Source organism: Crocodylus siamensis, chromosome 12 (genome assembly GCF_052110815.1).
Source record: "Crocodylus siamensis isolate JL-2025a chromosome 12, ASM5211081v1, whole genome shotgun sequence".
Lineage (NCBI taxonomy): Eukaryota > Metazoa > Chordata > Crocodylia > Crocodylidae > Crocodylus > Crocodylus siamensis.
In genome coordinates, this window is record NC_143406.1 from 10,013,791 (window position 1) to 10,027,081 (window position 13,291).

A 13,291-nucleotide genomic window follows, 5' to 3' on the forward strand; every position below is an offset into this window, starting at 1 on the left:
TACTTCTTTTTTTAATGGCATATTTGGTTCATTTTCCCTTTTGTATCAGGACTCAGACAGACATTTTTTCACTAGTGTGCGAGGATGTTAAGCTATCTGCATGTCAAGACTATGAAAAGACTTACCAAGATCACTAGAGACTCTTTCAAACTGGCTGAGGGCCGCACCTGCGTTGGTTGACAGGAAAGTCTCATCATCTGCAGTCAGCTAAATCAAGAGAGAGATGCAGTTGTGAACTGGATAGCTTAACTGCACCTTTTTTTTTTTTTTGCTTCTTAAGGATATATTCCATCCATCCCTCCATCCCTGTGCTTATATGAAAGATTTCAGGATGTACGACTTGAAAAATCTGCTCTCCTTTTAAAATGATAGCGCTATCTGCCTGGTGGAATCCAGATTTAGGTGCAGTGAAAGGTTTCAAATTAATTTTCATAGCTGTGAACATATTCTGTCCACCCAAAAAGGATAATGCACCTTCTGCCAACTGCAACTTGGAATCACTTCCAGCTTTGGCCACATCAAGACCCCATATGTCCTAGAGCTGTTCCCATAATAACCCTGAAAACCTTCTAGTTCTATGTATATGTATTTTGGCTCATGTGCAACGCACTCTGATGCTAGTGCTAGAGATACGATATTAAGCATCTATGATACTGAAGTAATAACACAAAGTTGGGAAAGCCAGAAAATTCAGAGTTGAGACTCACTTCCCATTTAGTAACCCCCTAAAGCAATATATTTTTAAAATAACGAAACACAAACAGATGCTCTAGATACCAACCTCTCAAACTGTCGACTATCATTATATTATCAATTTGTCCTAAAAAATGAAGTATGATGCCTTCATTTTGGAACATTTTTGATGCTCTCTGTTTTCATCCCTATTCATCTATCAGCCGCAAGGACCACCATATATAGAGCTACAATTCTCCTGGAAGAGGATGACTGTTCCAAATTCCTTTCAGAGTCGTCGCTATATTAAGTTACTGTTAAATCAACCAGAAGCAATGCTTTCTCCAGGATTTTCCTTGCCCTCTGAAGAATTCACAGCATCTTAGTACTTGTGGAATAGAAGACTGGGCCTACAAAATTGACCCAGAAACAGCACTTATAAACAGCTAAGTCTGGAAAGGCCCTATATTTTGATTTAAAAAGGGGGAAAAAACAACTTTCCAAGTGACAGTTTATACAGCGAAAACTTCCAGGACAATACATGGAGGCACAATAAGCACAGCTCTTTTTAATAAACATACAAAGCTGATTTAGACCAATGGCAAAAACCAAGTGTTCATGAAAGACTTAATTAGCTGAAGAAGAGAAACACTGGATACAAGTCAGGGAAGTAATGGGGGAGATCAAGAGTCCCTTTGAAACATTTCAGGCTTCTTTCCAAACTTTAATTCTTGAAAATATAACGTATACAAAATATCAGGTAAACACAGTACTGTAGCAAGGCGGGGGTGGGGTGAGCAGGGCAACCACCCAGGTGCTGAATTGAGGGGGTGTCAATAGGTGCTGCCCAGCTGGGCAGGGTGCGGGATGGAGCTGTGAGCAGTTTGGTTGAGGGTGGGGGGGGGGGGGGGGGGGGCGGCTTCTGTTGCCGTGTGCATTCTCGGGCAAGCATGGGGGAGGCGTGTGCCCCCTGGGTCTGCGCATGGGGTGAGGATGGGCTGCTGCTATGGGCTTGCCCTGAGCAAACTTCCTTGCTATGGTACTGAGTAAACGAGGTCAACACTAGTGACTAACTAGAAGCACACCCTGTTAAGTTCAAGTGAAACAATTACATAACTTAGCCCTGCTGCACAACTAAGTTTTTAGTTCCATTTCTACCCCAACATTGACCAATCATATCACTGAAACGCGCTTAGCCCTTACACTGCACTTCATTTCAAAGCAATGTGCAAACATTTAACTAATCCTCATAGCCCCTCTGTGATGTAGGTTCATCATTATTTTAAAGATACTAAGAAAGAGAGATCAAGTGATTTAGCCAATGCTTCATAGTTGATCACTGCCATTTGAGGTTAGAACTACAAAGACCTTGAGCATTACTATTCTGTCTAGTCTTCCACACCCTGGAAATTCCTGTACACTTTCAGAGAGAGCATTTCAACACAACACCTAAAATCATACCAAATGGAGGACTTAAAACTACAAAATGTCTTTTAAACCTCAGGGCTGGAAATCATTTCCTCCTCTAGCATTCCTCAGCCACCCAAAAATGTACTTCAGATTTCTGTTTATTTCCTACAAGACTTGATTAAATCACTAAGGTCCCACCTACACTTTTGTTAATCGCTGCTGTAGCCAACTGGCATCTTAGTTGGCTCTAAGCATGATTTGAATCCATACAAAACAAAGGAGCCTCCTGGATCCTTAAGTTCAGTCAATTGTGCTCACAGATGTTCAGCCCTTTTTAATGTATACTCACAAAAAAATAAAAGAAATCAATCTCAATAATCATTCTCAGTAAAGGATCTATTACAGATCCCTTTGAGGTTAAGATGGGAGTTAAGATGGACGCTTGCAGAATGGGATAGGACAGCTGATAACAAACAGTCAGGAGTAAGGTGAATTCTCTAATGAATACTTTGAAACGGTGCTCCTGCATGCAAATGATGGTTGCCTCCCCGTTCGGATATGGGGGTGGGAGGCGTGTGATTGACAACCAATGGTCAGTGTTGAACTGGTGAGGGAGCACCTAGAGCAGCCGAATGTCTTCAAGTCAGCAGGACTGGACAGACTACACCCAAGAGTGCTGAGGGAATTGGCTGGATTCATTGTGGGACTATTGACAAAGGTATTGAAGATTTGTGGGGCTTGGGAAAGGTCCCAGAAGACTGGAAAAGGACCAATGTGGTGTCAATCTTTAAGAAAGGAAGGAGGGAGAATCTGGAAAACTATAGGCCAGTCAGTTTTACCTTGATACTGGGTGAAATTTTGGAAAAAATTATCAAGAAGTCCATTTGTGAGAGACTAGCAGAAGGCATGATGCTGAAGGATAGCCAACATGGTTTCATTGTGAGCAGGTCATGTCTGACCAACCTAGTCTCCTTCTATGATCAAGTAATGAACCACTTAGATGTGGGAGACGTGGTTGATGTCATATACTTGGATTTTAAAAAGGCCTTTGATATGGGCTTCCAGGATGCTCTTACACAAAAAAAACTGGGGGATTGTGGGTTGGCAAAGTACAGAGTCAGGTGGGTTGGGAACTGGTTGAGGGGTTGAACCCAGAGAGTGTTAGTAGACTGGTCTGTATAGTCTTGGTGGGAAGTGTCCTGTAGGGTTTGGTTCTTGGCCCTCTGCTGTTCAACCTTTTTATCAATGATTTAGATGAGGATGTCCACAGACGAGAGCAGGCTGGCCAAGTCTGCGGACGATACTAAGTTATTGGGAAAAGAGGTCATACTAGAGGATAGTATGTGCCAAGCAGACCTGAACAAGCTGGAAAGGTGGATGGAGTGGAACTGGATACAGTTCAATAAGGATAAATACAGAGTGCTATACCTGGGGAGAAGTAACCAGTGACATGAATATAGGTTAGGAGAAGATTATCTGGCCAGCACGAAGGCTGAAAGGGAGTCCTCGGGCTTATGATTGATCACAGGATGAACATGAGGCACCAGTGCAATGCTGTAGTCAGAGCTGACAGCACACTGGCATGTGTTAGCCGATGTGTCGCAAGCAAAGCTAAGGAAGCAATACTTTCTCTCTACTTGGCGCTGGTGAGACCCCAGCTGGAATACTGTGTCCAGTTCTGGGAGCCGCACTTCAAAAAAGACATGGACAATCTTGAAAGGGTCCAGAGAAGGGCCACAAGAATGATTAAGGCCCTGGAGGACAGATCTTATAAGGAAAGACTAAGAGATCTGGGGCTGTTCACCCCGGGGAAGAAAAGACTGGGGCGGGACTTGGTAGCTGTCTATAAGTATTTAAGGGGTGAATATCAGGAGCTGAGAAAAAAAGCTGTTCACTAGGGCTCCCCAGGGGAGAACAAGGAGCAATGGCCATAAACTGTTAAAGGATGGTTTCAGGTTGCAAGAAAACTCTTACAGTAAGGATGACCAGAATCTGGAATAGACTTCCCAAGGAGGTGGTGCAGTCCCCAACCTTGGAAGTTTTTAAGAGGAGACTGGACAGACTCTGAATTACTGGAGATGGGGACTGCTCATTGAAAGCTTGTTGATGGAGGACTTTAGTCTTCTGAATGTTAGGCATCAGTCCCATTTTTTTGAGATGCCTCGGTAAAGATTTTGACAATTGCCTGAAGGTCTGCTTCTCAGCAAGGACACGTCCCAACTGAGTTCTATTCTCCTGGCTCAGTCAAGGTGAAGGCTCAAGAAGAGGGCAGAGAAAGTGCTTCAAAAGATATCTTCAAGGCCAACTTGAAAAAATGCAGCACGGACATCAACTCATGGGAGACTATCGCCCAGGACCACCCCAAATTAAGGAAAAGCGTGCTTCAAGGATCTCAGTACTTTGAAACCTTATGACAACAACAGGAGACAAAAGTGGGAACAGCAGTAACAGTGTGTCACGGACTGAATCAGGAACTCAGAACCACCCAACCCACACAGAACCATGTGCCCAAGCTACAACTGTCAATCCCAGATAGGCCTTGTCAGCCATCCTTGGGCCCACAGATAGGACAATCGTGGAAGACAACCATCCTTTACTGCAAGGGATTGCTGATGGCACACAAAACACCTCCCTGTTTATAGCGCCAATGATACTAGTTTGTCTGGAGTTCAATCCTCTCAGCTCCCTGTCCAGAGCTGTACTCAGCAAACATTTAATGAAAACTTTTAAGTAGGCATGTAACATTTACTCATATTTTTCAGATTCTATTCATATATACATAGTTAGCACATCAGATATACAGGCAGAAATAGCTGGCAAATGGTTCTGTAGTCTTTCCTCACAACTTAAAGAATGCAACTCAACTGTCTTTCTAGGTCAGATAAAAATGCAATGTATTTGTATTTCTAGTGTATGTGGGACTTAATTTCTAAAAAAAACTGTAAGGAAAGAAGCTCATTTTGTTTTATTAGGAAGTGGTGTTACTGACTCTTGCAGGAAAAATAATGATAAACATACCTCAGAATGTTAAAAAAAGTTTATTATTTAAAATACATAGAATTAAGGCTACCCTGTATTGCATTAACATATTAGAGACTTAAAGTAACTCTTGCATGTCTTTCTTCAAAATCTTTCTAAGCATTAAAATATTCTGGGAAACTTCAGCAATAGAATTATATTGGAGGAAAGTAGCTGTAATAACTGTAAATAAGGCTGCCTAAAATACTAGAGTTCATATGAGCTTTCTAAAACCAGAGTGCTATTAAAGGAAAACAACAAATGAATTATTATCCAAGTAACAGAGCAGCAAAAAATACACTGAGTCACTTAAAAGCTATTGTGTATGTGATACTATGAGACTGGATGGCACTCTCAGGGGAAACCACTCCTTCTGGAAAGCTGATATACAGGTTATTAAACAGAACAAACCGTATAGCTATAGAGGGACCATTTGCTTCACAGGCTGGCAAAAGAAAGAATTATTTGCTTCCCTTCCTCCCTCTAGTGGTTAAAGCAAGGGATTAGCCAGGGCTCCAGAATTTCCATGACTCAGGAAGGCAAACCTCAGCAGGTAACTTCACCTCTCAATTAACTTTGCTCACTTGTCTAATGGGTATAATGCCCACCTTTCAGAAGTGGGGCAAGACTTAATGTGGGTTTGACCTTTAATATTTCCTTCCAGATGGATGAGTGGGCAGTTAATAAGGAAGAGACTAGTCTTGTAGCTTGTTATAAACAGGTACAAATTGATGGTACTTATACATGATGCATTCAGGTGACACAGCAAAGAGCAAGGTAGTAATTAACCACAAATTAAAGAGTCTATATTCACGCTCAGTAGTATTTGCTGTGCTCACTAATGTATACTCTTTGGAAGGGGGGGTAGTATTGAAACATAATATATATTTTGTACCATGAGGCTTGTTTTTGATTTCCATGTTTGTGTTACATTTCAGGCACACATGTAAATAAAAATTATGTTTCAGCTAAAACAAATTATCTGGTTTATTGCTGCTTCATAGTTCAATGAATAACAGCTACCAATCCCAATATCGGTACCTTCTCTCCAAGCTTCCTGAGGGCAGTTAGGATTTCCACCTTCTGTTGCGTGTAAAGGTCTCGTCCCAGTTTCCCAACCATAAGGTCTCGGTCCATCTATACAAAGTAAATCCAACTGTATAAAACACTGAAAGAGACTAAAGAGCCAACATATGGAATCTTTTAAAAAAAAAATTCTGTGAAATAATATATTACACAAAATACTTGTGAAATTAAGAAACTAAAATCTGGGCACTATAAAATTTGCTAATTCTTCCTCATATAGTTCTGAAAATACTTTTCAATCCTAACCTTAGCATGCATGGCTGTCCCCATTTTAGAGCTCTTCTGGAAAGTGACAGCCAATACTGTTAAAATGCAGGGCCATGTTCTGAAAATGAACACGCATTAAAACCTAGGATAAGAATGTTACACTTCATCTTATTTATGCCATAGTTGGAATTTGAATATAGATTTCTGACGAGGTAAGATTAGTGCACCATCCAGCCCTGCAATCAGGTCCCAGTGTCATGGTCTTCTTCCGTTTTTTTTTATCTGAGAAACTGCCAATGTTTCTGCATCCCAATTCACTACTGGTTGCCAGATTTTTGTGCAGGGGAGGGAGGTAGAAAAATGCTACCTAAAATTTTAGTTTCTGCCCCTACGAATGAAGTAACAGTTTGAGTATGACCAGATTCTGAAAAATAACAGACAATACTCTGTCACTTCCTGGTGTCAATATAAAATTCAGAGGCAATGTTAATTTGTGCACATTGGAAAGGCAATAATCTAACTGACTGCAACAAATAAACCTACTGAAATGATGGAAAACTTTACCTCAGCCAGCCTTGTCCGTAATTGCCTTGGCTGTTTCTTTGCAAACATTCTAATGACTTCTGGAGTTTTAAAAGCCTGGCTGATGGCAGCTTGTATAGCCTGGAAAAAAAGGAAACAAGGAAAAGAATAAGCACAGCTAGAGCAAAAGGTATAAACCACAATCACATTACACTGGTCTTACAAGGGCTGGAGAGCATCCTCAGTATCCTCTGCTGCAGCTGGCAAGAGACATTCAGCTCTTTGTTTGCATAACCATGCACAAGATTGGGGGACAAATATAACCCAAAAAGCAGGACTTTTAAAATTCACTGGCTAATTGAAGTAGAAAACACTTCCAAGTTCCTCAGTAGCAGAAATTAAAATGTCGAGTCATTATGATCAGGGCTCATGTTAGAGATGATATCTTTTATTAGACCAACAAGATTTTTGCAAGAAAAATGCTTTAATTGCAAGCTTTCGGGCACAAATACCCTTCATCAGGCACTGGAGAAAAGACTAAAACTTCTCCTGGGTAGAAATGAAAGTTCATATGTCATAGGATTTCACAGAGGAGAGAGCAGATGGAAAGCTCCTCTGGAGAGGCAGTTCTTAGTTGATGAAGAGTCTGTCAGCTCGACTCATCCCCTGCCTGCACAGCAGCAGTGGGGGCAGTGGCATGGGGTCGTGCCCCTCACTGCTGCCATGCACGCAGGGCATGCATTGCCAGGGCAGTGCGGGGCTCACAGTGACAAACAGATTTGCTGCATGGCCCCGCTCTGCCAGGTCATACCCACCAGGCTGTGGAGGCCCCAGGGGAGGGCAGCAGGGTGGGAAACCTCAGCCCGCAACTTGCAGCCTGCACCCACCCCATATACAGATCTGGGGGGCACAGGTCCCTCCTGGCCCCAGGAATGCATGCAGCAGGGGGCGCTTCCCCCCCACCTGAGGCTGCAGTAGGCAGGGAGCAGGGGGGAGCCAGGCTTCAGGCTCTGCTCCACTGCAGCAGGCGCTGTTTCCTGCTGGGGGCAGGTGGCTGTGGACCTGGATCCCTGGCCCCATAGCCCTGGCAGCTTGGGGTCCCCTCCAGCAAGGCTGGAGGTGGTAGCGGGTTGTGGGTGGGAGGCAAGGGGCACAAGCAGGACTGGGGGATTTTAATTACAGATTTCAGGGTTTTTAAAACACAGAATTTGCAATGTTTTATCAGGGAAAACCAGGATCCCTGCTTATAATGCCCTTAAATATCAGCCAGGTGAAATTTATGAGCTATAGATCAGTTTCACTTTTGTTATTCAGACCCCTCTGTGGAGTATCAATGTTGATAGTAATTATATAACCATTATCCTGATGGTCAACAGTTTCCCAAGCATCTTCAGAAGCAGGGCCTAGACCTACTCACTTATGACAGGACCCAGAAATATAAGCTGGATAAGTGACCGACTTCCCTTCCTTCCACATAGGGTTCTGCTCCTGGTAGGGAGTAGCTGGCCAAGATCTGGAGACAGCACCTTTCCTTCTCCCAGCAGATAAAGAAAGGACTGAGTGTGTTGTCCTGACAATAAACAGCGGGGTTTCCCCCAACATTGTTCCTACCATACTCCAGTAAATGGCTGTCTGCAATCAAGTTACACAACTCTCTTCCTATATATGTTATGCTCCTGGATCTTTAATGGGTGAGTTTATAATTTAAAACTGGATGCAACTGATAGCTACTCAGTGGAATATATATTTTGCACACACAGATGTATGCATTAAACAGACAAATATCAGTATCTAGGTGTCAGAAAAACTAGCACATCATTACACCCTGTTTCATACATCAGAAGTCCTTTAGGAAGTTATCAAAGTGATTTATGAATCAATCTTACCAGCTGCATCCCGCTGAGTTCATCTACCAAAGTCATATTTCCAGACATGATCTTCTTCAGTGATTCATTGAACTCACTCAGCTGTTCTAGGGTTTCTTTTTTGGTTTCTTCATACTCATCTGCATCCAGTTCCTCTCTGAAGGAGAGTCAAAAAGCTGAATTAATTCACAGAATGACACCCCCCTTCCCAAAAATTACGAGTAAACTAGTTATCAATTACTGACTGCATACTTAAAGCATATGTAACACCCTTCTCATCTATAGTACTTGTACTAAGCCACTGATCTGGCTCCTTGCCCATTAGTCGGGCCAAGAATGAGAAATGCAGCAAAACTGTATTTTGGACACTATGCATAAGGGAAAAAAGGTATTTTATAAATCAAGCAGCGGGGTAGGGACCCTTGCGCTTTTATATAATGCAACATATCGCTCTTTTAGGCTTTTAAGTTCCAGCCTTTTGGAAGGGACCCTCAACATTTTACTTTAGAAAAACTAACATTTCTTCTCTTTCCATCAAGTTATTGTAACCGTAATATAGTTCTAAATAAGTTAAAACAAGTTACAACAAAATAATAATTAAATAAACAAACAAAATGGTTTTCAGACCATCTTTAGACACAGGGTGAAGGTTTCCAAGTTTACGCTAGTCACAAAAAGGAAGGAAATGAGGTGCAGGACTTTGATACCCTTACGGACCACTTGCACAGCTGAAGCTCAGTAATACCAAAGTCTCATTTCAAGAATGATTATGAAGAGGCCACCACCAAGAACAGTACAGTACCCACAACCAAACACAACATTACACCCCAAAAAGTGCTGAGAAGAGCATCTTATGCACTGGTCTCCAACCTTTTTAAGCAGATCACCTTTGGCATTTAAAAGCAACCCAAAATCTACTGTGAGCTGCTGCCTCCACCCCCACTTTCTCCCCTGCCCCTCCCCCAGCAGGCAAATTAAGGCAGAGGGAGAAAAATGTATTTGGGAGCATGCCTCCACAGCAGGTAAGTCCCACCCGGCCAGGGCCCCACTCAATTTACCCCAACTCCTGCCTCTGTGGCACTGTCCCTGACTGCAGGGGCCTCAATCTAGCCCTCGCCCCTTCCCTCCCCCATGGACTGACCTGCTGGGCTGGGGCATACGCATGTGGGCACTCAGCCCCCCACCCCAGCCTCAGATCACCTCCAAGAGGCTTCAAGATCCACAGGTCTTAGGTATATTACTTCTATTTCTACATCCCAAGCTGTTGTTGGCTTTTTCTGCAAGAGCACAACCCTATTGATTCAGTCTTTGATCCACCATAGCCCCTCAATCCTTCTCTCTGGAAGTTTAGTTGCAATCATACTCTCTTTTTAATAAATACTACTTCCTCCTCTCCCATACTTTGCCTAATTAGGTCATATGCTGCTTGAAATGAAGACGCTTACTACAAGTATAGTGCCTAACAATGGACACCAATCTCAGTTGGGGCCTTAAGCTTATGGTAATATAATATAAATTATTACTCCTCTCACTTTCTTAAAGAACTGTACTTTCAATACAAGGTATGAGCCCATTTTCTGCTTTCTTGCTTGCTCTTTACTTGTTTCTTATCACAGCAATCTTTCCTCTGGCTCAAAAAAGATGAACACTACTTCCTTCAGCGCAGGGAAGGGCAATTATTTTGGCTAGCGGGCCACTTAACAAGCTCTGGTGAGCTGTTGAGGGCCAGACACAAAATCTTTCAGAAGACATTTTACCAAATTACAGATAAAAAAAAAAAAATCATATACTAAAAATCAAACATCTACTATAACATATTTAAATTTCATTTAAAATATTTTTTGCCCTGATTTATGTGATTTTGAGTAGTGTATAAGGAGGTAATCGCATAATAGCTCAAAATAAAGTCATACTCTTTATACTATGTGTGAGGCAGGATGGGAGGGGGAAAATGTGTGTGTGGGGGGCTACCCATTGGCCAAGTCCCCGGAGCCAGGTGGGGGGGAGGAAAGGGAATGGGGGACACAGGGCACATGTGGAGTTTGCTTGGGTGAAGCCATCCACCTCCTCCCCTCCAGCCCACGGCTGCCCTGCAGTGCCCACACAGAACCAAGACCTACTCACTCCTGCCTGGGGCACTGTCAATGGCCCTGATCAACATGCACAGCTTCCCAGAAGGGCTATTCCTGGTGTGGCTGCAACCACTTGGTTGCTGCTCAGCTCCCCCCACTACACCACTCCAAACAGCAGGTAGTGCAGGGAGATGTAGCAGCTGTGGGGATGCATGTCACGCACCACGCACCCAACCAGGTAGGGGGAAAGCTGCAACAGGGCAGCTCCTGCCCCAGTGTGCAAGGCTCCAGCTCCAGGCCACCCTCCACCCACTCGTGGCTGCGAAACATGCTGGGGGGGGGGGTGAAGTGGGTGGAAGACGGCCAGGAGCTGGAGCTGGAGCCCTATGTGCTGGGGCAGGAGTCTCCCAACTGCAGCTTCCCCCTGACCTGGTCTGGCATTTGGTGCCCAGAACGCATCCTCTCAGCTGTTATCACTTTCCCACACTATCTGCTGCTCAGAGCAGTACAACAGGAGCAGAAAAAGGAAGAGCCGCTGGAGGCAGGGGGAGCTGAGCAGTACCCTGGCAGCTGCAACCACACCAAGAGCAGCCCCGCTGGGAAGCTGTGCATGCTGGCAGTGCGTGGGGCTGAGCCCCACCCACTCCCTCTCAGGGCAGCCCCAGGCCGAGCACCACAGGGGTAGCCAAGGGTTTAATGCAATCAATTGGTGGGCATCCACCCGTGGGTTCAATCCAATCCAATCAGTTGGCAGGCCTTATTTTTGCCTACCTCTGCTCTAGGGCCTATCAGTGACATGCCGTGAGTTGGCTAAGTAGACCATGAAGGAGAACCCTTCAAGTGTCTTGGCAAGTCACTAGCTCCTAAATATACACAGGTGTACCTGTCACCTGGGAAAGCATGTTCCAGGTAGCTCTCTAGTATGTCATTGGCTATATCAAGTCACAGAGACTTAGTTAGCTACTACTGAATGGCTCCTGAAAGGAAACGGTAAAGCCACATTGTTACAGCTATTGAGAATTACTGAGAGAAAACATCAGAAACAACACACTGAAGAAATCATTTCTGAACTGGCATGGACCCAACAGACTTTCTCCATCTAATTTTTATAAATTCATTAAGAGTTAATACACAAGGACATCACAAAGTCTATTTGAATGTATGCCAAGTTACGCACACGACCAAACATCTGATTAAAACTAAGCACAGGTATAAAGAAGTACATAATTTATGAAAGATAGCAAACACTAAAAGTCTGAATTTTTCATTAACTGGAAAAAGATGCATCATCTTAAGTCCACACTTTATTCATGAGTTTGAAATCTCCAAGGTGATAGTAAAGAACATTCCTAGCTTCCTCCATTTTTTCTTTTATTTGCATAAGGGAAGTGAAACATTCACTTGAATTTGTCCTGCATTGTTTCTTCTTGGCTTCCTTGGCTGCTTTATACACAACACTCCAGCAAGGATTCTACCAGAAAAAAATATTTGCACTTAAAAGGGAGACACTGCCTTTTATTACCTGCATTCCTCCAGGTCTTGCAGCTGCTGCATTAATCTGTCCAACTGCTCTTCCAAGTTCTGTTTTAGCTTACTAGTCTCTGTTGTTCCTCTTGAAGCCATTTTAAAATCTTTGCATGGGAAGAGCTCACCTATAAAACAGAGAGCACATTTTACTGATATGAAGACATTTCTCAGTGCAAACTGAAAGGTAGTACTGACAAGCATGGCTTCTATATCAGAATAAGTGTCAGCATACAATAAGACTATGCTTAAAAGATGATCCAAAAACCACTAGCAGCCTGAAGGCTCCTACCTAGGAATAGCTAAAATAAAGTATCTTGAAACTGTAAAAGTAGACTAGGAAGGCACAGGTGGCACTATGAGAATATTCTTCTCTTTACAGAGTGGTCCAAGTGAAAGAGTTCAGCAGGCACAGTAGAGACAAAATAGAAAAACATCAGAAAGCAAAAAGAAATTACTAAAGTCAGTCTACACCTTAGAGAACTGAAAGCATCATTTATGTCTCAGAAAACTGAAGACAACCTTTAATCATCTATTTGAAAATTATGATAAAGGGAAAACACTAGGCTTGAGTCTGGATGACTCAAACACTGAGACATTCATAAAACAAAACCTAAAAACTTTCTATGTTCCTACCAAATTTTCACTTTTTAGAATAATTAATCTAGAACAAGGTACCCAATGCTACAAGAGTCACCACTCCTGTGTTCATGATCAGCCCAGAATCATAGCAAAGTAGGGGTGGCAGGGACCTCAGGAAGTTGTCTAGTCTAGGCCTGTGCTTTAGGGAGGATCAGCCCTGTCTAAACCATTTCAGACAAATGTTAGTCTAACCTGCTTCTACATCCCTTGCCAGCTGCATCTCAGTTTCTGCTTTAGCTCTTCCGATTTTCTCACTGTGTGCTTGTGCGATAC

At 43.1% G+C, this 13,291-nt stretch overlaps 1 protein-coding gene across 3 annotated transcripts in view; it reads right to left on the reverse strand.

The window, feature by feature from the left end:
• LZIC (leucine zipper and CTNNBIP1 domain containing) overlaps positions 1-13,291 on the reverse strand; it is a 39,685-nt gene that overhangs the window by 25,768 nt on the left and 626 nt on the right. For all 3 annotated transcript variants that reach the window (XM_090023960.1, XM_090023959.1, XM_090023958.1), the window contains exons 2-6: positions 12,375-12,504; positions 8,802-8,937; positions 6,958-7,056; positions 6,142-6,237; positions 126-207 (exon numbers count right to left, since the gene is read on the reverse strand). In XM_090023960.1, coding sequence (XP_089880086.1) covers positions 126-207; positions 6,142-6,237; positions 6,958-7,056; positions 8,802-8,937; positions 12,375-12,475 — 514 coding nt within the window. In that variant the 5' untranslated portion in view covers positions 12,476-12,504. The remainder of the gene's footprint in view (positions 1-125; positions 208-6,141; positions 6,238-6,957; positions 7,057-8,801; positions 8,938-12,374; positions 12,505-13,291) is intronic.